Source organism: Calidris pugnax, unplaced genomic scaffold, assembly GCF_001431845.1.
Source record: "Calidris pugnax isolate Ruff unplaced genomic scaffold, ASM143184v1 scaffold4, whole genome shotgun sequence".
Taxonomy (NCBI): Eukaryota; Metazoa; Chordata; class Aves; order Charadriiformes; family Scolopacidae; genus Calidris; species Calidris pugnax.
The window spans coordinates 4,476,142-4,499,187 of NW_015090781.1; the positions used below are offsets into that span (position 1 = coordinate 4,476,142).

General features: G+C 39.2%; 1 protein-coding gene across 5 annotated transcripts in view; it reads left to right on the top strand.

Annotated features, from left to right (window-relative positions):
- SLK (STE20 like kinase) overlaps window positions 1-23,046 on the top strand; it is a 47,959-nt gene that overhangs the window by 20,811 nt on the left and 4,102 nt on the right. Inside the window, exons 2-18 of one of the 5 annotated variants that reach the window (XM_014958621.1) lie at window positions 1,066-1,230; window positions 3,550-3,598; window positions 4,361-4,510; window positions 5,953-6,025; window positions 6,207-6,401; window positions 7,075-7,156; window positions 8,138-8,266; window positions 10,174-10,721; window positions 11,765-12,644; window positions 13,969-14,099; window positions 14,361-14,484; window positions 14,752-14,931; window positions 16,991-17,083; window positions 20,247-20,376; window positions 20,617-20,741; window positions 21,479-21,667; window positions 22,573-22,698. In XM_014958621.1, coding sequence (XP_014814107.1) covers window positions 1,066-1,230; window positions 3,550-3,598; window positions 4,361-4,510; window positions 5,953-6,025; window positions 6,207-6,401; window positions 7,075-7,156; window positions 8,138-8,266; window positions 10,174-10,721; window positions 11,765-12,644; window positions 13,969-14,099; window positions 14,361-14,484; window positions 14,752-14,931; window positions 16,991-17,083; window positions 20,247-20,376; window positions 20,617-20,741; window positions 21,479-21,667; window positions 22,573-22,698 — 3,369 coding nt within the window. Of the gene's footprint in view, window positions 1-1,065; window positions 1,231-3,549; window positions 3,599-4,360; window positions 4,511-5,952; window positions 6,026-6,206; window positions 6,402-7,074; window positions 7,157-8,137; window positions 8,267-10,173; window positions 10,722-11,216; window positions 12,645-13,968; window positions 14,100-14,360; window positions 14,485-14,751; window positions 14,932-16,990; window positions 17,084-20,246; window positions 20,377-20,616; window positions 20,742-21,478; window positions 21,668-22,572; window positions 22,699-23,046 lie in introns of all 5 variants that reach the window. The other 4 variants (XM_014958649.1, XM_014958630.1, XM_014958640.1 and 1 more) reach the window with 4 other exon arrangements.

Consider the following 23,046-nt stretch of genomic DNA (forward strand, 5'->3'; position numbering starts at 1 on the left):
ACACTTATACAGGCTGCGTGTTTACTATTTATCCCCGACATATTAAGAAAAGTAATAAACTCCCCTTGCCTAGTTTTGGCTAGATTAGTTTCTCAACAACACTCCTTGAATAAGTATTTACATCAACTGGTTTTGTTGGTTTTTGGGTCCCATGTAAATAACACCATAATCGTTTGTCATTTCTCATGTTTGAAAAACGCCAAAGAATATTTAAATGTATAGCAGAAATCCTCTTTTTGGGTTTGTTGGTGGGGTTTTTGGGGTGTTTTTTTTGCTGGGTACCCAAGGTCTTGGTTTTTTGTTTGCTTTTCAAGTCAAAAATCTTGTTCTCCAGTTGACTTTATCAGGTCGGTTGTAGCTCCCCAGCCTTAAGGTGTGGAGTAATAAAGTAGAGACCGGCAGGGTTTTCAGCATGCCCAACGTCAATGAGCAGCCATCTATGGAGTTCCTCCTAGACTTCTGAAGCAAAGAGAGCAAAATACCCAGACAACTTAATGATGGCTTGGCAGCTTTTTGCCATGGGAGCTTCAGCACAGCCCCTGGCTGGAGAAGAGCAGAACCTCCTGAGGACTGGGAGAGGACCTGGTTGTCTGGGTGGCTTTGCAAGCAGCGGTGCTGCCACGAGGTGGGGAGCGTCAGAAGGGCAAGAGCGTGGAGTCTGAAAGGAGAGGGTGGAGGCTACTTAATACTCCCTGCCAAGTGTTAGTAGGTAGGGTTTGGAGGAGCAGCACAGAAATTCATCTTAGGAGTGTAAAATAGTCAGCAGTAGCTATTGACTGCATGATGGTTTAAAGAATGTGACGAGAATTCAGTATTTTTATATTCCTGCCTTTCATTGTTTCTTGACCTCGAGAAAAGTTACTAAACCCTTTTTTTTTCTGCTAGAATTTATCTAGTCTTTAATTGCAGGTACTCTCTTTTTGTAGAGAAGCAAACTAAAGGCAGGAAGGTAGTACAGAAATGTCAAAACATTTGTTGTTTTTGTTGGGTTTGTTTTTTTGCTGATGACAGTTGTCTGGTGGTGAAATTCACACATATATATTTGCTGTGATTTCTCTTCTATAGGCTCAGAACAAAGAAACGAAAGTACTGGCTGCTGCAAAGGTGATTGATACTAAATCAGAAGAAGAACTTGAAGATTACATGGTTGAGATTGATATTTTAGCATCCTGTGATCATCCTAATATTGTTAAGCTCCTAGATGCTTTCTACTATGAAAACAATCTTTGGGTAGGTATTTTTTTCTTCTTTAAATGCTTTTACTTGTTTCAAAAGGTTATTGAAATTACTTTTTTTTTTTCTTGGCTTTGTGAGAAGATCATTTATCAATCACATTTCTTCTGCATTGTCACTAACGTTATAACTATTCAGTTTCGAAACTAATTTGTAAATTGTGATTATGACTTTTAGGAGATTGTCACTGTACAATTGAGCTACACTGAGTCATTTGGTCGGGAGTTTGAATCTGAAATTTGGAAATAAGCAGTTCATTTTGGTGAACAGAGAGAGTTCTTAGTGCTTATTTGTAACGACAGGACTCAGATTTTAATTACATAGAAGAATTTAGAGTGAGATTCAGAACCTGCAGCTGAAAAATAAGTATGTGCTGAAAAGGTCAGCTTGTGACGTATGTTTTTTAGATACAAGTGAATTCATTAGTAATTCCATGAAAGAGAGTTTGCCAGGATTTGAATAATAATTAATGTACTTAAAATCTAGATATTTGTACACAGAAGTATAGCAGGCATAACTATGACTGTGTGTCACTCTTCTGCTATATCCTTTGCACGGAATAGCAGTAACTATGAAAGTACAGTTTTTTCTTTTAGGCAACCCAATGCAATATTTATAAGCACTTCTGGAGTTGTACAAAGAATACATGTTTTTTAGAGCAGAGTTTATAATTTTAAAAGATACCTAAAGCAAGTAAAAGAAAATATCCTTGGAGTCTTACAAATATACTTTATCCTTTAAGCGTGAAAACAATGGAAATGTAATACCATGTTTCCTGATGTAGATTTATTTTCCTAAGCTTTCGGCAAACTTCGTGAGATCTGAATGCAGAGTAAAATGATACTGTATAAAACAGCGGAATAGTGAAAAAATTTCCATGCATAAAGGTCAGCATGAAAACAAATACACACAAAGGCAGAATATGAAACCGGGTGCAGAGGATAAAGATTGGAGTAAAGAGTTTGCAAATGAAATTGTAGTTATATAGTTACAGTGCAATGCAGGGGCATGGAAGTGGCAAAGGGAAGGCTCTACTGATGTGGTAAGGAACCAGAATTTAGTGGTGGGAAAAAAGAAAAGAATGGTAGTTGGATGTAAAATATGTTTTTGCTTTCCAGTTTTAGAAACAATTTCTCTACCAAAGAGATCTTTGTCAGATTGTTAGATCAAACAGCAAATGTTAGAGAAAGAAATTCTTTATTTTCCAATTTCCTACACTTAACTTACTTGGCAGTAGGTGTGCGGAAGGATGTAAACGGAATAATGGTTTAAGGGATTTACAAAGAATTGCCTTATATAACATTTGTTAGTACTATTGTTGGGAGGATTAATTGTAACAGTAGTTTGAAGTAATATGTAACAGAGGTGCTGTGTATATACATGTTATGGTATAAGATATAATTTGAGGTTTCTTCTTTTATGGGCAAATATACTCTGATTTTAAAAGTACTCTAAAGGAAAAAATTAAGATATTATTTCCCAGATACTGACAAGAAATGCTCATTAGATGTCAGGCTCAAAATTTCATATTTAAAGTTCAAAATAAAGAACAACACGTAAGGAGGGGTTGGGTGTCAGTCTTTTCTTCCCCTCCTCATTCCCTTTGTCCACCCTCTTTCTCTTTTGTGTATGGTCTTTCTGTCCTACATGTCAGCATAGTTTGTGCCCCAAAATAGTTGCAGTTTATTTTTGTTTCAAGTGGATACTGAGAACAGGAGATGGAGTTTTTTCTAGTATTACTCAGTTCTGGGATAAATGCCTTGATGCATTGTAGGCATCAATGAAAATGGAGGAAGGTGAATGTAAACATCTAAATTTACTAATTTTCTGTAACTTTTAAGAGTATTTTTCCATATTTTCGTTTCTTCTGAAACAATAGAGGCGATAACATCAACTACTGGAAAATCATGTAGCTCTTATACTTGCATTTTTCAGTCAGAGAGTTTATACTATAGAAGTACAGTTTAATAATTGAGAAATGAGTTTGCAGGGATTATGTAAATCACATTACAATGAGTCAGATTCAAACAAACTGTTTTATTATGCTTTATAAGTTTCATTATGCAATTTTATCTTTGGATTAAAACTATTGTCTGAGGATCTCCAAGCATTTTTCAAATAATTTGCTTGAGGAGCACAGCCCTACTTTTATCTGAGTAACAGTACCAGTATTTTGCAGAGGTTGGTGAAATAATTCATCAAGGCCAAGTAGTCTGAAACTCCCATAATGCCCCATAACGCCCTCTTAATCAATCCTTCAGTTCAGCAGAACTATTTAATTTGTAATTTGTGTGTTCTTTTTTTTTTTATATGCAGATCCTGATCGAATTTTGTGCAGGTGGAGCAGTAGATGCAGTAATGTTGGGTAAGTAAGTTGTTTCAAATAATAAACGTAATAACATTTTTAAATTTATATATATATTTTTAAGACCTGTTTCATATGTGTACTGTTTTGAAATGCAAATATTTATGCAAGTGCTGTGTAATGTGTTGAATGTTGTGGTTTTAATTTAGCATTATCATCTATATCTATGAACATTGTAACTTCTTAAGTTAGATTAATTTTCTCTCGTTTTTAAAATGCTTGTTTAACTTTTCAAAGCACATTTTTGTCTTGATCCTTCCCATGAACGGGATGAGTTATTCTCTCTCCTATGCTTATGGAGCTCTCTGTTGTAACATAATGCATACGAGACATTTGCAGGATCACATTCTTCCCCTTCCATCTTTCAGATTACGTTGTGATAATTTTTAATGCTGCATCAAGCTTAAAGTTAGATTTTTCTGTGCTTATTCTTTAAGTTTGGCGAATGCTAATACCACGAAGTAAAGGATCTAGTCTTTAACATCTCGGTGTACTGTACAAAAGAACCAGTCCCTAACCTGAATAGCTTTTTCACAGTTCAGGTGGGTAGGTGTGCATAGTTCATAACGAGGAGGATTTTGGGTACAAGGGATGAAAATTTTAATGAAAGGAGCAAATAATTTAAGACGAAAGGTTTTCTGACATACGATGAATCTGTCAGATGAATTAATTTTCACATATACTTCTATACTGATTGCTATCAGCACATAACAACATAAAATGCAAAAACGTCGTGTTTATTTCTGTCTCCTTCTCTTGTAGAGCTTGAAAGGCCATTAACAGAGCCGCAGATCAAAGTGGTGTGCAGGCAGACACTGGAAGCCTTGAACTACTTGCATGAAAATAAGATCATCCACAGAGATCTAAAAGCTGGCAATATTCTTTTCACATTAGATGGAGACATTAAACTAGGTAAGTGTGTTGCATATAAAAGTCTTTCCCAGAATTCTGCATGGTCTTATAATTGTGTTTTCCTTTGGCTGTAGTTTGGTGGAGTTCAGTATTTATCCTTTTAGCTGCCAATGTAACAAGGAGAGTTTTTTCCGATGCGTGTGGGTTTCTACTATAAAGAAAATGTCTTTCACTGCTGTAAAGAAAGCACAGATCGTAGCAGGAGTCTCCTGGTCAGAGAGAATAATTTGTTTCTATTAATTTTATTTGCCTCACGTGGTCTTATTCCTCCTCATACAGACAGGAACTATTTTAAGCTTTTGCCAAGCGTAGCTGATGTACAGACCTGTGCAGGCTGTCAGGCCACAGGGAGATTTCTTCCACACATGCATTTAGTGATGTATTCACGTTTGCTAATTAAGATTTCTTTTAAAAGATTTACTTTAGTTTTGAAAAGTGCACAGCATCCCTTGAGGGAGCATTTTGCTCCTTTTAAACTATTTATATTTTGCTTCTAGTACACAAAGAAATGGGTAATTCCTTGGGGTTTTTTGCCGTGTGTGAATGGCAAATAAATTTCCTTCACTGCATTTTACTTTTATAAGAATTTGAGTTTTATTATTTCAGTATCTGTAGGTCCCTCAAGATTTCGGATTTTGCATTTGAACAAGCAGCTCTCTTAATCCATGTTGGGTTTTTTTTTTTTCCCATGGAGCAAATTAGGCTTCTCAAGTGTTGAGCCCATCAACTAATTTTGTACAGATTAAAGACGGCAACAGATGGCTATTTTGTCCCTTTGCTCTAATATCTAGATCTTCATTAAGAAAGTTGTATCTATAATAAGCATATAACACTTATTTAAATGCCATCTTTTTCTATTTCTAAGTGAGAAACGTAGTGCTTTATAGCCAAGCAATATTAACTGCAAAGATGAAGTTGACTTTTGGTTGGATGTTACATCAAGGGTGCACACGTGAGCTTTCAGATATTCAATATAAAGTGAAAAGTCACGTGGAAAGAAACTGTAAGATAAAGGAAAAATCTAGCTTTATGAGAATTTGAATCCTGAAATTAAAAATTGAATGAGTTGTTGAATTAATGAGAGAGCTAATATGCCATGTCTGAGGAATACAGCCTTCATAGGCTAAAGAAATTATTCTCTAATTAAAAGAATTTAACTCGCTTATTGCTGCAGTAAATGCATGCAGTGTCTTGTCCCACACGACCCCACGGTAGCATCACTGGTTTTAGCGGTGGAGAATAACGTTTATTCAGTATCTTTTATTAGAAATGCCATGGAATCTTGGCACTCAGTTACCAAAAAATGAATGTTTTTATCTCACTTTGAAGTTTTACCACCACAGAAAGCTTGGTCTGGAATGCACAGAATTTTAAAAAGACAGTTTTAAAATACAATATGTTTTCCACCAGCCAGTTAATAGCGTTTTCCTGTTTGCTTTAAGCGGACTTTGGAGTATCGGCAAAGAACACACGAACAATACAAAGAAGAGATTCTTTTATTGGTACACCATATTGGTAAGTGCACTGTTCTGCTGACTTCTGAGTATGAACTAGTATCTTAATCTTAAATTTATTGTTAACATTACAAGCTTGATGCAATATAATGTAAATATATTAAGTATAAATATATTAATCTTTTTTTCAGAGCAGATAAGAGTGCATTTTCTGATCCGTTACTTCATTATTCTCTTTGCAGGATGGCTCCAGAAGTAGTGATGTGCGAGACTTCTAAAGACAGGCCTTACGATTACAAGGCTGATATTTGGTCTCTTGGCATTACTTTAATAGAAATGGCTCAAATAGAGCCACCTCATCATGAGTTAAATCCAATGCGAGTGCTTCTGAAAATAGCGAAATCGGATCCGCCTACGTTAGCACAGCCTTCAAAATGGTTAGTATTTTATTTACAACTTTCCCAACCCAATTTGTAGATTTTGAGGCATGCCAAGTCAGATATGTGCTAAACTTACCTTCCTGTTGAAATTTGTGGGACTAGCTTTATGCATAAAGTCAGGTACATACACGATATATGTTTGTACGTGTATACATATGTATCTATATCTCTCCTTATATGGTAGAGACTATGACTTTTTTCTTGTAGTTCTGTTTAGAAGCTTTTATACTGAAATATTTTGCAGATTTTGCGTTACAATATGAGCAAAATAGCTTTTTACAAATGCTGTAATAGTTCTGAAGACCATCTGAAAAAGAAAATCAGGTGAAAGGAGACTGAAGTATTATTATACTAAGAAAATACTTATTATAATAGCTATTATTTCTTTGATCATTTTAATATCTTTGTGATTCAGTTAGTGATGTAGCTGATATGGTGGATTACAAATTCCGAGCCAAAAGTAAACTCTTCTAAAAATGGAGGAACATTTTAAAGATGGGATTTGTGCCACATTGGTCTTTGTGTTTCTGTACTATCTTTGTGTTTTTCTAAATCAGTAGCAGAACCTGGAGTCACAGTGTAAATGCACGTGAAAGCAAAAGAGTATTTCACTATCCACTAGTCTGATGCCAAGACAAAAGAAAAACCACCCCGTTTGCTTTTTGTGCAGGTCGTCGGATTTTAAAGATTTCCTGAAGAAATGTTTGGAAAAGAATGTAGATGCAAGGTGGAGCGCAACTCAACTTCTACAGGTAGGAAGAGTTAACTGTTCAGAACTATTGTTTAAAGGCAAGTATATCTTGTATTTTTTAAAAGCAGATCAGTATTCTAGGAAATATTTCAATAATTTCAAATGAATTCTTGGTACACAATCTGTTTTTAACATTGTTGCATTGATCCTTATTTGGTAAAACCTGATTAAATAATACCAAGATCAGATCAAAATCTTTGTTTATATATTTAGATGTTACTAATTACTTTGCGTAAGTATTTAAATTATACTTTGATACTTATAATGGCTGAAGGAGATATTTACATAAGTAGTCAATTGCTGACAGGTGTTTTAAAAGCTTTAGTGCTCAGCCTCCCTCTGTAATGCTGTCACTGCAGAAGAGCTAAACGAGAGGAGATGTGACCAGGTACATTTGATTCTGCTCCACGTCAGCACGCATTTACTTTATCCACAACACATCCGGCGTAGGGAGAATAGCTTTAAGCAGCAGGGCCAAGCAGAGAAAGAAGATTCAGCCAGTAGAACAGGTAGCTGTTTCTTCTTAAACAAAAGGGTAGAATTCTATGTTGCTGTGAGGAAAAATTGTTCAAAAAAGACGAAGCGGACTTTTTCGAGAAAGACTATTTCTAGATAAAGCTTATCAGAAAATAGTTGAAGTGTGGAGCTGAAAAGAAATGAAGCCTGCTTCCAGGAAAAATAACCTTTTAAAAAATCTTTCCACTTTTATTCTTTGGACTGTGAAACAGGTCAGTATAAATGAATTCTTTGTATTTTTAGCAAGTTTGTTAGATTACTTACACAGTATATATCAATAATAAGTTTCGGTTTTAAAACTTCTTAATACATTAAGACAGTTGTGATTAAGAGCTATGAATCTTCATGTTTAAGGGAACCAAAGTAACATTTCTCTGAAGCTGTGTTTCTTTGAAATTATGATTTTCCCACCGTGTACAGTGAAGTCAGCACTTAATAGCATGCTTTTTTTTTTTCCCCCCACAAGCACCCATTTGTTACTGTTACTTCCAATAAACCAATAAGAGAATTGATTGCAGAAGCTAAGGCTGAAGTCACAGAAGAAGTTGAAGATGGTAAAGATGAGGATGAAGAAGAAGAAACAGAAAATTCTCTGGTCAGTTTAAAACTTACTTTTTTAAATATGCAGCTACTTTCAATCATCAGTCTCCTATAGAGAACTCAGTTTCTGATGTACTACTCAACTTTTGCATCAAGACTTCTAAGAAATAACAGCGTAAACATTCTGTAACCTCATTACAAAATTAAGTAGTCAGCATTTTCAAAATTAGCGTATTCTTAAACTCCTTAAGAACTAATAATAAATAGCATTATCTTTTTTTACATGTATATGTAGTGTAGAATTCTAAAATACAATTTTTATATAAATGGTTTTAAGTCAAAATGACTAGATGAATGAGTAAATGTATGTTTGTATTCCATAAGATGCTTAAAACATTAAGGAAGGTGTGTGACCATTGTACTATAAACCGTGTATGTGATTTTACAGTCTGGCTGCCAAAGAAAAACACAACAGCTAAATCCCCTGTCTTTTATCAAGAGAAGGTTGTGTTTATGAGTGTCATTCTAAAGCTGTTTCAGAATCTTGCAAGGCAAATTCAGTTCCTTAAAGGGCAAAGCCATGGAGTACAGTGGGTTGCTGAGTATAGGGGAGCTGACAACTGTCTCAAGCACGATGAATATGGACAGTGACCACCAGCACCACCATTGCCAGCAATGGTCACAAAGCCAAATCCATCTCCATTCCCCCCTGTCCCTGTCCACCCCAGCAGATCTCCAAGTGTGCTTTCCCACTAACTTCCTCCAGGACTTGCTGTAATCTCCTGAGGCATCACCCACCCACCCCCTCTGCTGATTGAGCTCCTAAGCCATCACTCCCCAGCAGGGTTGGGGTGAAGTCCATCCTGCAGCTCCATTAAGTGTCTCGACACAAGCAGCAGGGTGTGAGACTGTGAGGTAGAGGCATTTACATTATTTACTTGTGGTAGTTTTAAAAACTGCTTGGAGATCCACACTAAGATTCTAGAACAATTCCGTGAAGAAATCCTTTAAATCCACTTTTGAGTTAAAAGGAATTGTTCTCTGTATTCTTGGGAAAACCTTAAGGGGAGAAATGCTCCCTGGAACCCGTGCGTGGTACCGTGGCAAACCTTGGATGTTCCCGATGGCAAACCAGAAGCCTGATCTGCAAATTACAGGCTTCTAACAGTAAATATAGACAGAGAGATACCGCAATCGCTTTGAAGAGTGAAAGGGCAATTATGGTTAAAATTATACTTTATTAGTATATTCTTTTGTATGGCTGTATGTAATCTGATAACATTCATTCATATTCTGGCAGCAGCAATTTCTACAGCTGTGTAACTCTTTCTGCTATAGTTCCATAGTGCCACTTAATCAGAGCTGCTGGAGGTTTTCACCATTTACATGGAGTTTCACAAGGATTAAAAAACAGGCCAAAATATTTTCAGGCATTTTTAAAAAAAAAAAAAAAAAATGAGGAAAGAGATTCTTGTTGATGAAGCAGGTGAAGGTCTAAATATTGCATTTTTATCCGTGCTGGACCAACAAAAACTACACAGCTTCTTCCTGGCCAAACTGGCACGAAGATGTGTGTCTTTCAAACCCAGCTCTAGATGGGACTGCCAGGGAGCTGAACTAATTAAAAAAAAAAAAGCAATGTGGTTGGAAAAAGGCTCTTGAAGATTCTGTTAAGCGTGAGGCAGAGGGCTGACCATGATCCCTTTCCTGCAATCACAGTCTATTTTATTAAATTATGATGGAAGAAGATTTCTGTGAAACTGTTCTGTTCGGAGCTTGGCTGCAATTCATGCACTTGTTCTGTGGTGTGTGATGCCTAGTGAAGTACTCTGAGATTGTAAAAGTCCTATCACTCTCCCTATAAATACAAAAATCCTATCTTTTCAGGTATTCTTCAATAGAACTGGGCTTTAATGAAGTTAGAAAATGGTTAAATATTTTTTTGTTCTTTGAATTTTTTAGCAGTTGCCTGCAGACAAGCGTGCGTCCTCTGACCTCAGTATTGCCAGCTCTGAAGAGGACAAACTGTCGCAGAATGCCTCTGTCCTGGAATCTCTTTCTGAGAAAACAGAAAGTCATGCCATTGAGGACAAAGCCAGCACTGTATTTCCAGATGACAAAACAACTGGAGATGAACCTGAGGATGTTAAATTTCGGAAAACAGCGGATAACGTACGTGATGCTACTGCTGTTGGCGAAACGAAAGTGCAGAATGGCTCTCTGCCAACTGGGGAAGTTGAGCAAGGCAAAATATTGTCAGCTGAAAAGACAAAAGAAAGCCTGGAAAAAGCACAAGAAGATTTGGAACCCCAGAAAGGAGGGAAAGAACTTGACGCTGTAACAAAATCAGAAATAAAGGATGAACCCAACCTAAAAACAGAGAAAGAAAATGATGTGGGAGATGAACAGACGGAAGATAATAAACTGAAAATAGTACCTACGACTGAAACTAGTGTAGAAACTGAAGAAGCCATTTCTAAGGAAACCGGTGAAAAAGAAGAGAAGGAAAGATTCTTGTTGATGAAGCAGGTGAAGGTCTAAATATTGCATTTTTATCCGTGCTGGACCAACAAAAACTACACAGCTTCTTCCTGGCCAAACTGGCACGAAGATGTGTGTCTTTCAAACCCAGCTCTAGATGGGACTGCCAGGGAGCTGAACTAATTAAAAAAAAAAAAGCAATGTGGTTGGAAAAAGGCTCTTGAAGATTCTGTTAAGCGTGAGGCAGAGGGCTGACCATGATCCCTTTCCTGCAATCACAGTCTATTTTATTAAATTATGATGGAAGAAGATTTCTGTGAAACTGTTCTGTTCGGAGCTTGGCTGCAATTCATGCACTTGTTCTGTGGTGTGTGATGCCTAGTGAAGTACTCTGAGATTGTAAAAGTCCTATCACTCTCCCTATAAATACAAAAATCCTATCTTTTCAGGTATTCTTCAATAGAACTGGGCTTTAATGAAGTTAGAAAATGGTTAAATATTTTTTTGTTCTTTGAATTTTTTAGCAGTTGCCTGCAGACAAGCGTGCGTCCTCTGACCTCAGTATTGCCAGCTCTGAAGAGGACAAACTGTCGCAGAATGCCTCTGTCCTGGAATCTCTTTCTGAGAAAACAGAAAGTCATGCCATTGAGGACAAAGCCAGCACTGTATTTCCAGATGACAAAACAACTGGAGATGAACCTGAGGATGTTAAATTTCGGAAAACAGCGGATAACGTACGTGATGCTACTGCTGTTGGCGAAACGAAAGTGCAGAATGGCTCTCTGCCAACTGGGGAAGTTGAGCAAGGCAAAATATTGTCAGCTGAAAAGACAAAAGAAAGCCTGGAAAAAGCACAAGAAGATTTGGAACCCCAGAAAGGAGGGAAAGAACTTGACGCTGTAACAAAATCAGAAATAAAGGATGAACCCAACCTAAAAACAGAGAAAGAAAATGATGTGGGAGATGAACAGACGGAAGATAATAAACTGAAAATAGTACCTACGACTGAAACTAGTGTAGAAACTGAAGAAGCCATTTCTAAGGAAACCGGTGAAAAAGAAGAGAAGGAAAGCAGAACAGGTCTCTCAGAAAGTGAGGAAGAAAAGGTCCCTGCAGAAAGTGCTACAGAGCAGAAGAGAGAAAAAGCTGAAGGTCAGCAAGAGGCGATGACAGACACCACAACGGAAGCTCTGCCCAGTGCTGCAGATAAAGTGGGTGAGGAAGAAAAGGAACTAATAAAGCACGGAATTGACAACATTAAGGAGATGGGTGGTATTGCTGAACCACAGATCAGTGATGGGGATAAAATACCTGAGACGGAGGATAAGCCAGTGGAAAGTCAAGCTAAGCAGGTCCATGAGATAATCAGCTCTGAAGAAACTCCATCGGAAAGCCACGATGAAGCAATCACAGCAGACAAGAAACCAGCAGAAAGTGAAAACGAGGATATTTGTGTTATAAGCAGCACAGAGGAAACGGAGATCAATGACTCTGGAAAAGACAAGGTAGAGCAGAAGGCAATGCAGAGCAAGCCTGAGGATATTTCTAATAAAGTGGTGGATAAACTGACTGATATGGATCAAAATTCAGAAGAGCACACACCTGAGAATATCCAGGAAAACAATATTCAGGTAGAAAAAGAACAGTCAGCAGTTACTTCTGATGAAATAATGAAGAATAAGCTTCAGGATGCTGCCAGTGAACAAGCTGATGAGTCCGAAGTCACTCCAGTCCCCAGTATTAGTATTAGCACTGAAGAAAGTGAGGGGAAAGTCAAAGTGGATAATGGAGACAGCACCGAGACTCTACAGCAGCTGGAATCAGAGAATTTGAAGGAAAATGATGCAGATTCGGGCACCGGTTCCACAGCTGATAACAGCAGCATTGATCTGAACTTGTCCATTTCTAGTTTCCTTAGTAAAAACAAAGAGACAGGATCAATATCTTTACAGGTAAGTGTAAGCAGCCATATATTTTTATATAAAATCCCATGTGAGTGTGACCTTAAAATTATCTCCAAGTTTGAGCTTTGCAACAAAGGAAATTAGTGGGTGAGGAACTGGTCTGACCTGTGGAATGTAACACTTGTAGAAACCAAAGTATTCCTAGTTGCCTGCTCCAGCAGCGTCTGGGTTTTGTGCCATTGGGGCAGCAAAGCTAGAAGCTACAGAGATGCTAATTAGTTTCTTACTTCGTTGTGTAATTGTATTTTAAAAACGTAGATTGGCATGTAACAGGAAGTCTGACATTAAAGGTGAAGGTTTGTGAACGGTTGTAGGTCAGAGCTGATATGCAAGAAAACTAATGCAACGCCTTGCTCTGCACGGGATCCCTGTTTAACGGGACAGATCCCTTGTAACATTTCATTTTCTACTGAATTCCTGCCACTTCCACCTTCTGTCTGTTCAGGTTCAGAGGCTGTAGGGCAGCTGGGCTCTCGGGGTTGTGTGTTCCGTGGTTGTGCTGTGTCCGTGCGGTTGTGCCAGTATGAATGAGCTTAATCACAGGAAGCGCATTCCAGATTATGAACTTTATTTATATCTTTATACTAATACGATTATAGCCATATTGGGATAGTAACGGTGCAACCGTGGGCTTGAAGAAAAAAAAATAAATAATCAAACCCCCCAAAATCCCCAAACAAAAATCCTAACTTGGCGGAGCTGCGCTAAACATCACTTCAAGGAGTTGGCGTTGCCCCAACGCAACGGAGACGCAGTTTCACTGGGATCTCTCTTCTCTTGTAATGAATCAACAGCAGCTCTGGGAACAGAGATTTCTCCTTTTCTACTGGCAAAATCATCACATGATTTTTGACTAATAGATATGAATAAAAGAAAAAAACTTGCTCACTTAATTAATTTCCAGATAGGTAAATTGCAGTTCTCTTTCAGTACCGTTGTTCAGAATTAAATACTTTTTCTTAGTGACTGAGAAAATTATGGTCAAAAGCAATCAGTAATTACAAGTGCCTTCAGCTCTTGAAAATAAAACTGCATAGTTCTGTTCAAGGTTTCTCTAGATTATTTTTTTTTTTCTTCTAGCAATCTAAGTGATCAATAATTACAGTTTTCCTTTGCTGACTAGAGAAAATTTCAGTACATTAGAATTTTTCAAGTTCTCACCTGCTTATCAGGTGCCTCACTAATCAAGAACTCCTGATTATTTTATGATAGGCTTCCACTGTAATATTTGAAGTAACATAGTAGTAAGAAAAAGGGAAAAAAAGATATAACTTAGAGTAAGTACAGAATAACTTACCAGTGCTTTATTCAGGAAACCAGAAGGCAGAAGAAAACCTTAAAGAAAACTCGGAAGTTTGTTGTTGATGGAGTAGAAGTGAGTGTAACCACCTCAAAAATAGTTACTGAAAATGACTCAAAAAGTGAAGAAATGCGATTTTTACGGTAAGTGTTTTTAAAAGTAAAATTTACAATTTAATGTTTTTCTCTTTGAATAAAAGAAGGGGGCTAATAATATTTCTGTAATATTTGGGGATTCATTTCAGTTATTTTGTTAGTGGAAAGGAATGCAAAGTGTTTTTTACTAAGACAATCAATCCAAAACTAGTTTTACGGGACATAAACTGTAGATGCTTTTTTCATCTGTTGCGATTTTCCACTTCTTTTGTTTTCCCATCATTATTAACTCTTCTTTTTCATTCTTAGACGTCAAGAGCTACGAGAGCTACGGCTCCTTCAGAAGGAGGAGCAGAGAGCCCAGCAGCAGCTCAGTAACAAGCTTTTGCAACAGCGCGAACAGATGTACAGACGTTTTGAACAGGAAATGACAGTGAGTTTCTGCATTTCGGTGCTCTTAAAATATGACCTCTTGATGGAGTAGGTAGAATACTGCCAGCAGCAATCAGGTGTTTCCTTCTACGATGGCTCTAGCTTAGTTTTAATTTTTCTTAATAAATGGCAACATTTTCAATTGTGGGGTGCCCAGCTTGTGTGCTAGAACTCCCTGCCAGAGCAGTTCCTCGTGGCCGTCCCCTGCTGCGGTGCAGCCCTTCCCTGGACAGGATTGAGTTTTTTAAATGCCAAATTGTTTTTACAGAGTAAAAAGCGACAGTATGATCAAGAAATAGAAAATCTAGAAAAGCAGCAGAAACAGACAATAGAGCGCTTGGAACAGGAACACACCAATCGGTTACGAGACGAAGCAAAACGCATCAAAGCAGAACAGGAGAAGGAATTGTCCAAATTCCAGAACATGCTGAAGAACAAAAAAAAGGAGGTAAGAGACAATGATGATAATACAGAAAATAAGGAGTATGGGTGTAGCAAATGGGTGAGCTTAGGTCTCCCAGAAGCCACGTCAACCTCACATGCTCTACTGAGTTGTGGAAGGGTTACCAGCAGTCACTATTATGGCTTTGGTTTTACTGCCTAAAGTGAAATACAAACAGCTAACAGGAAGATTTAGATGCTCATTTAATTTAGAAAACATCACCAAATTAGGAGAGTTTATTTTTCACAGGATCTTTAATAATATTACTTTTAAAAAATATTATTAAATATTATTAAGTAATTTTTTCTCAAATATTAAATGAAGAAAAAGTATCTTCTCAAAGAGTATGAAAAATATTTGAGAATTCAACTTTAAACAAATCCAGCTAAAGCTACTTAGTAAATACCAAATTACGGTTTTGAAGAAAAAGAATATGGTCTTGATTACTGCCAAGAACTACTTAAATTCCAGAGATGGGGTTTTTTTCATTAATTTGTTAGATTTTTATTGAATGTGTTCTGTTGTTGTTTAGAGTTCCTTTCTGTGAAGTGACAGCAGTTATATGGATTTAGTTTTTTAACTCAAAAAGGAGAGAAAAGTCTGGATAACTTTTACAGTTAATTTCATCCCTGGTTGTTCAGTTAAGGCAAAATGAATGACGTTTGACACTGACACCTTATGCTATTAATTTGCTTGCTTTACAGTAAGAGAAGGTGATGTGTTTCCATATGGATGTTGCAACTTAGAAGCTGTTTTATTTCATTTTCAGATCAATTATGTAGTGCTTGTCTGTATATAAATGGCTCTAGCGTTTGCTTTAATAGTTTCCAGACTCACAGAGATTGCTTTAGAAATCTGTACTGTCCGTGCTTTTGCATAGAATGATCCTGTAGTACAAAAGTGCATTAAAAAATCTAAGTTGTATTCAGTTTGAACCATAAGCTCGTATGTAAATAACAATTTTTTCTTCTTTTGCGGTACCTCTTGCATTTTTGAGTCTCTCTCTGTTTACTGGTGATTGGGTCCTCCATGGGAAAGCGGGAAGACTTTTACGTATTGCTCTCAGCTAAAAGCAGTTCTTTCATGGAAGCAGGAATAGCATGTGGTGATTTGGACTCTGTTTGCTGATGGTGCTTCCACTATTAAACAAACAGGCGTTTGTTCTGGAGCGCGTAGTTCTGTATTTAAAGCTTAAGAAGGAGATTTACAGTTGGAAGGAAAGTGCAGCTGGGGCTCTAAAACTGCCCATCTATACTGGAGTGGGCCATGTTACATCTTTAGCGTTCTTAAAAATAAATAAAACACATGAGCAAATTAAGAGATTAATAGTTTAGTTCAGATGATTTAGCCAGGTTATATTTAGAGTCTTTCTTCTAATCTAGTCTAATTCACCTTGGGCTGAAACACGTTCCGTTCCAGTGTACGTGTCATGAAAAGTTTCTTGACAACATACTTAGTTATGGGAGGTTTTTGCTTTTAAGTTCTTCAGAACCAAACACAACCAATTAATATTTTATTCGCTGTTATGCTTATTTTAAAGACCTATCCTGTGTAGATGTCATTTGTGGTTGAAGACACTAATAATGGCATCTTACAAATTCACGTTTGAGACAGTGTCAGAAATAGCTGGTTTTCAGTGGAAGTTATTTTAAGCTTCCAGGCGTTTTTCACAGCTTTACCACGAGGGAAACGTACTCTCTGGTCCTTCTGCCTTAGTGCTTTGAAAAAATGGCTCTCTGGCCGGTGGTGGTTTCCTTAACTCTTGACTCTTGTGGCTGCTGCCTGGGAGCAGAGGCTGCCGTGGGGGAGAGCGCTGGGCAGCGTTTGCATGCACAGGGCAGCTGGCTTGTGCCTCCTTTCCGTGTCCTGGCACACACAGAGCACCTGTTGTTCCCTCTCTTTTTCAATTAAGCTCTTTTCACTAACCTGACATCCCCGCTCCTGAAGTCACCGCGCTTCCCAGTGCCTCTAGTGCTTGCCCTGCCTGTCCTGTGTTCACCGTAACGCTCGCTCTGGAGAAAAAGTGTTCTTTTCGCCACCTTCTGCATGCTTATATACACTGTAGGTTTTTTGTGAAGTGGAGAAAGCACCAAAAGAGCTGAGAAAAGAGCTCATGAAACGCAAGAAAGAGGAGCTTGCACAAAGCCAGCATGCCCAGGTAACGGCGGCAGCTTCCAGCTACTAAAATACAAGAGGCAGCGGGATTCACACAGCTTGATGGTCTCACTTCTTGTTGTTGTTGAGTGAATATGTACCTTAACTCACACTAACCCTTCCTGCTGCTCTCTCTCGAGTGCTCCCATATTGTACCCTCTAGACTATACTGTGTAGAAATGTAGGAGCAGCCATTTCCAGGTTTGTGCTGTTAATGTTGTATCCTGCACCGAAAAAGAACGGTATTTTTCTACAGCAAGTTTATTTAAAGCACTTTTATGAGTGGTAAGTACCCCACAGGGCCAGCAAATTATAAGGGTTCCACTCAGAAGTCAGTTTTGAGCAATATAAACCCAGGGGAGGGAAGACCAATATCATGTGTAAGCATGAGGTGTCCTGTTCACAGAAGCAGGTGAGGTGAAGTGATTTAGCTGTCACAGTGTAGGTGTGTGGAGACTTCACACAACGTCGTCGGTGATGTCACACCTTCAGAATTGCTGCTCGTGTATGACCCAGCGAGAGAGGGGGAGAGTATTTTAGGAAGACATTGGCTTTGTGATGGCCACAGCTTGTACAGAGTGAGCCTGCACCCCAACAGAGCAGGTTTGGATTGAGAAACTTAGAGATTAAATGTTTATGTGAGTGACCCACTAGAAAATAATGGCAACTTTATTCGATTACGTGTTTAATTCAAGAGGGGATTTCCCAGGATAGAAAGTGATTGGATGCAGCGCTCTCCCCACACCGAGGATACGTGTCTCTGAACTTTTTAAGGAAACAATTAAAAACCCAAATTTTCACAGTGACTTAGTTTGTTCCCTTTGCTGGTTTCAATTCGTTGAAGTAAGAGAGGTGAAAGAGACAATTTTAAGGGTGAAATACCCTTATGTGACGTGATAGAGAAGTACCAGACGAGGTGCAAATGTTTAGTTTTAGAATATCTAGAACTTCTCTCAGTGACTACTTTATGCGATGAGCCTTGACGTTTGAAGTGTGTATTAATAACATACAGCAGATTTCATTTCTTCTTTTTTTTTTAAAGAACAGAAATGTATTTCATTATATTCTGACATAGGAAGTACATTGTGTCCCACAGGGCGTTGCTCAGGTTATGATTCAGTCTTTTCAGTTGTCTTCATGTACGCTTTTCAACGCACAAATGCAGGATGTAAGTCTTCAAATGCAAAACAAAAAAAAGTTTTATTTCCCTAATTTTCCAGATGTGTGTTTTCTCTTCTCCTTCTGCTCATACGTGCTGATCAATGCCACTGCTGCCTCCAAACCAGCTAGCACAAGTTTATGTAATTATGACCTATTGACAGTAAAAAGATGAAAATTCCAGTAGTTGTTAACTCTGGACAGGACACTGGAGTTTCACACAAACACAATATGACACTGTTCTCGGCTGTTTCTTAGTTGTTCAGCACGTGTGAGAAACAGTGTGTGACTTGTGTGCTGTGTGTGCAGTGGAAACATGTATTTTAAAGATACCTGAGTTGATGTTAAGATAATTTATTGGGAAAAAAACCCAAGAGGTAATTTTATAAAGGCGGATTCCCTGGCACTGTCTGCCTTTTCCACCATCCAACATGTTCTTTAGTAAAGTTTGTGATCTTTTTATGTGATACTGGAGTAGCTGTGGGAAGTGGAAAGGCCAGAGTGTTTTCTGAGATTGTTAGCACCATAAATAAACCAGGCAGATCTAAAACATCTTAACATTTCCCATGGAGGGAGAGCAGCAGCAATATTTAGATGTTTGAGTGCAGCTCAAGCATAATTGCTTTTTGACCAGGACTACACCAGAACAGCTTTCACCCCCTCCCTCCAAATCAAAAAATTCCTAGCAAATTAAACACAGTGTTAATTATACGCCTGCACCCTCAGAATAGTGAACTTTTCGTTTCCTTATCCTTTTCATATAGAAAGGGAAACAGAACAGTATTTTTCATGGGTCCATGTGTTTGATGAGGTATATCGGAGTTAATTGCCAGCCGTAGCCTTTCAGTTCCTTTTGTACCCTCGGGGCTGCCACCAGCAGAACGTTTCACCGAGTTCCTCCACCTCTGGCTGTTACCTGTCCTGGTGCAGCTCTGCTGCCTGCTGGGAACGATGAATATTAGAAACTTTCTGTGAAAAGGAAAACCAAGATTCTCCTGGTCGTAATAAAAACAACCAGCATTTAAAAGCATTAAAACCTATGCTCTTAATGACCATTGAATTCCGTATGTTGCTGAGTAGTGCAGGTTCAGTAATAAAATACAAAGATGGAGCTGAGGAGACCCTTCCACTGCTCACCCATAGCCTGGTGCCAATGACCTTTAGATCATGGTAGAAACATCTGAATTCATTTCTTCTTCTTAAAGCCTGTGTGTGCATGCTCGCATGCTTGTAGATGCTGGTTTGTTTTGTTTGGGGTTTTTTTTTTTGATAGTTGCAAAGAAGAAAGGCATCAGTGTGGTCTCAGGGCATGGGAGGGGGATTCCTACCACTGCCGGCTTCTCCGGGGTGAGGAGAGGCTGGTACCCCCTGGGTAAGGGGAGATGCAGGTGATACAGGGATGGCATCAGGACATGGCAAATGGCTGGGTGAGGGGCCAGCTCAGCTCCAGGGTGAGAAGCTCACGTGTCCTGTGGGTAGCAGGTCCTGCCAAAGCTCTTGGGTGTCTTCACAGAGTCCTGCAGAACCCCCAACTTCAGCATCTTTGCAACCGCGACAGGATAAACCACTCGAGATTGAGACAGAAATCTGATCTCCAACTGTGTAAATAAATAGGATCTAACTAATCATCTGAAGCAAAACAATCATACATTTATTTTATCACATCCATGAATAATTAACCCTTGGTATCATGAGATCAGCTTTATATTGAGTATTTGTCTTTGCTGGCTTTGAACCTGCAGCTTGTTTTGAGGAGAGCTGAGAGATGGAATGAATTGCAGATGGCTGGCTGGTTTGGTGCCTTTGGTCTTATTCGGGAAGGTAGTATTTAAACATTAAGTCTACTCGATATAAGAGGTGCATAATTTTATAGGCAAGGCATGTTAGCTCAAATTTTCATAGATGTATTTATTTTCATATATAGCTAATGCTGAGAGAACTGGGAGTTACATTAAAGTGTAATCTGGTTAGAAGAACACAATTTAATTTCCTTCTATTGGTTTTTCCAGGAGCAGGAGTTTGTGCAGAAGCAGCAACAGGAACTGGATGCATCTCTGAAGAAAATCATTCAGCAGCAGAAGACAGAACTGGCCACTATCGAACGAGATTGCCTCAACAACAAGCAGCAGCTCATGAGAGGTACCCAGCGTCAGGCTCTCTTTAAAAACAGACATTTGCGTTGTATTTTAATAAAACCCTGACAGTCCATCCTAACTTTTTGGAATCAAAGACCTTTGTGACTAACCTAGAACTGTAATAGAAGCACTTGCCAGGGAATAGCGTTGTTCAAAGTGCTCTTCTAGGCCCCTTCCAAGCGAGCACTAGTCGGTACGGACCGTGGTGTGTTGCACTCTCTGAACCAGCCTCCTCTGTTTGCAGCCCGCGAAGCTGCCATCTGGGAGCTGGAGGAGCGACACCTACAAGAGAAACACCAGCTCCTCAAACAGCAGCTCAAAGATCAGTACTTCATGCAGAGACACCAGCTGCTTAAGAGGCACGAAAAAGTAAGCGTTGACTTTGACACTTTCTTTTGTATATTAGAATATCCGATTTTTCTATTAATAATATAGAATACAGTAAACAGAGCAGTTCAATTTTTGAAAATGTAAACCAAATGGAGAGGTGATGTGGGATCTCCTTGGTGGTTGCTGTGGTTTAACCCCAGCTGGCAGCCAAGCTCCCCCCCAGTAGCTTCTTGTGCACCCCCAGCCCCCACTGGTGGGGTGAGGAGCAGAAAAGGCCTTGAGTGCTCAGCAACAACCAAACCCATTGATGTGCTCTCACCAGCGTTCCCATCCCAAACCCACCCCAGCTGCTGGAGAGAAGGTGGGCTCCATCCCAGCCAAAGCCAGGGCCGTGACGGGATCGGGAGCAGCCCCCGGGGAGGGTTGTTTTTCACCCTTTGGGTTGTCCCTGTAACGGGGAGAAACTTTTGCAGCAAACTGACACTTCACAACTGCAGTGATGAAAGTTCACTTCCACAAAAGCTTCTCTCTTTGAATAACACTGACTTTTTAACATGCAATTTAGGATTCACTGGTTAAACGTGTGTGTGTTTGTATTCACTAGAGAATTCCTTTTGGGTTGGGCATGATCCAGAGCTCTCCAGAGCCAGTGGAAGACCCCCCTCCTCCCCAGCGCTATCACTAGGACTCAAACAGCGTGTTTATTGATGAAATGAGATGCAAATCTGCTGACAAAGTAGTTACCCTGTAACATTTCCATATGGTTCACATCCTAGGAAACAGAACAGATGCAGAGATACAATCAGCGCCTGATCGAGGAGTTAAAGAACAAGCAAACTCAGGAAAGAGCGAGGCTGCCCAAAATCCAACGAAGTGAAGCAAAGACCCGAATGGCTATGTTTAAGAAGAGTTTAAGAATCAATTCATTAGCCTCTCCAGACCAGGATCGTGAAAAAATTAAGCAGGTAATGAATAAAAACAGTTTTAATAATAGTGTATATGCATCACATAGTGCTTAATGCGATGTAAATGTGAGGATGAGATAGAGGGCCCTCCCAGCGAGTTCGCAGATGGTACCAAACTGGGTTGAGGCACTGGATGAGGCTGGAGGAGCTCATCCTTCCCCTCTGCACCAGTGGGACTCCTGGAGCACTGGGTCCAGTCCCGGGCTCCCCAGTACCCAACAGACAGGGATTTACTGGAGCGAGTCCCGTGAAGGGCCTTGAAGATGCCCGAGGGGGTGGTGGGTCCTGTTCCAGGAGGAGCCCTGTGCACCCTGCTGTGGCTGACCCTGCTTTGAGCAGGGAGCTGATCTTCACAGGTCCCTTCCAACCTCACCCGTCGTGTGATGCTGTGAAATATTTTTAAGAATACTGGATTTTTCTGAGCTTTTGATCTAAAACTGCAGGTGTTCACTCGTTCTTTTGAAGGGAGTGTAATGAGCAGGTTTAGGGGTTTGCTTTCTGTTGATGTACAAGAGTCCCAAGTCACGGTGTTGTATGGAGAGCACTGGAAGGATGAAAAATCTGGAAAATACAGTCTCCTGAACCAACACCTGTGGCAACGCAGCTGTGTCACTTGGCTTCAGAGGGAGATGGTTTCAGGGCGCTCAAAGTGAAATGTGCTGCGTTTTAAGGAAAAATTAGAGTGGAGACAGAGAACTGGAATGAGAGACAAACTGTGAGGGCATTTCCCATGCAAGAATTTTAAAAAAGAAAGAATATAGAAAATAGAGTTATTGCTTAAATCTTTTAAAACCATTCTCTTCAGTTATTCTGTACGTATTCATTCTGTCACATACAGGTTTTTAACTCGTAAACTGTTGCGTCTAGAGGCACAATTTAAACCATCTTTTTATTTTTAATTTTAGTTTGCTGTTCAAGAAGAGAAGAGACAGAAGAACGAGCGACTGGCTCAGCATCAGAAACACGAAAACCAGATGCGGGACCTTCAGTTACAGTGTGAAGCAAACATCAGGGAGCTGCACCAGCTCCAGGTTAGAAAGAGATGGCGTTAAATGAATGTTTGGTGGGAAGACTCAGGTTAATAACAGACAGAGGCGAAGCAGAAACATCTTTTCCTTCATTTTTACTGGTTGGTAAAGGAGTAGAGGGGTTTTTTCAGGTGTGTTTTCAAAGGGCCGCAGCACGCTGCGTAACCACACCATGGGCTTACATCAATTAATGAGAAATCATTTTAAATGCAAGAGGAGCAAGACCCAGAAGCAGACGATGGCTTCTAGAACCTCTATCAAGTCCCTGGTGCTATTTTCTGTAGGCAACTTCTCCTTTTAACCTGATTTTGCTGGAACGTCACTGATCAGAGCAGAGGTGGGGGCAGCACC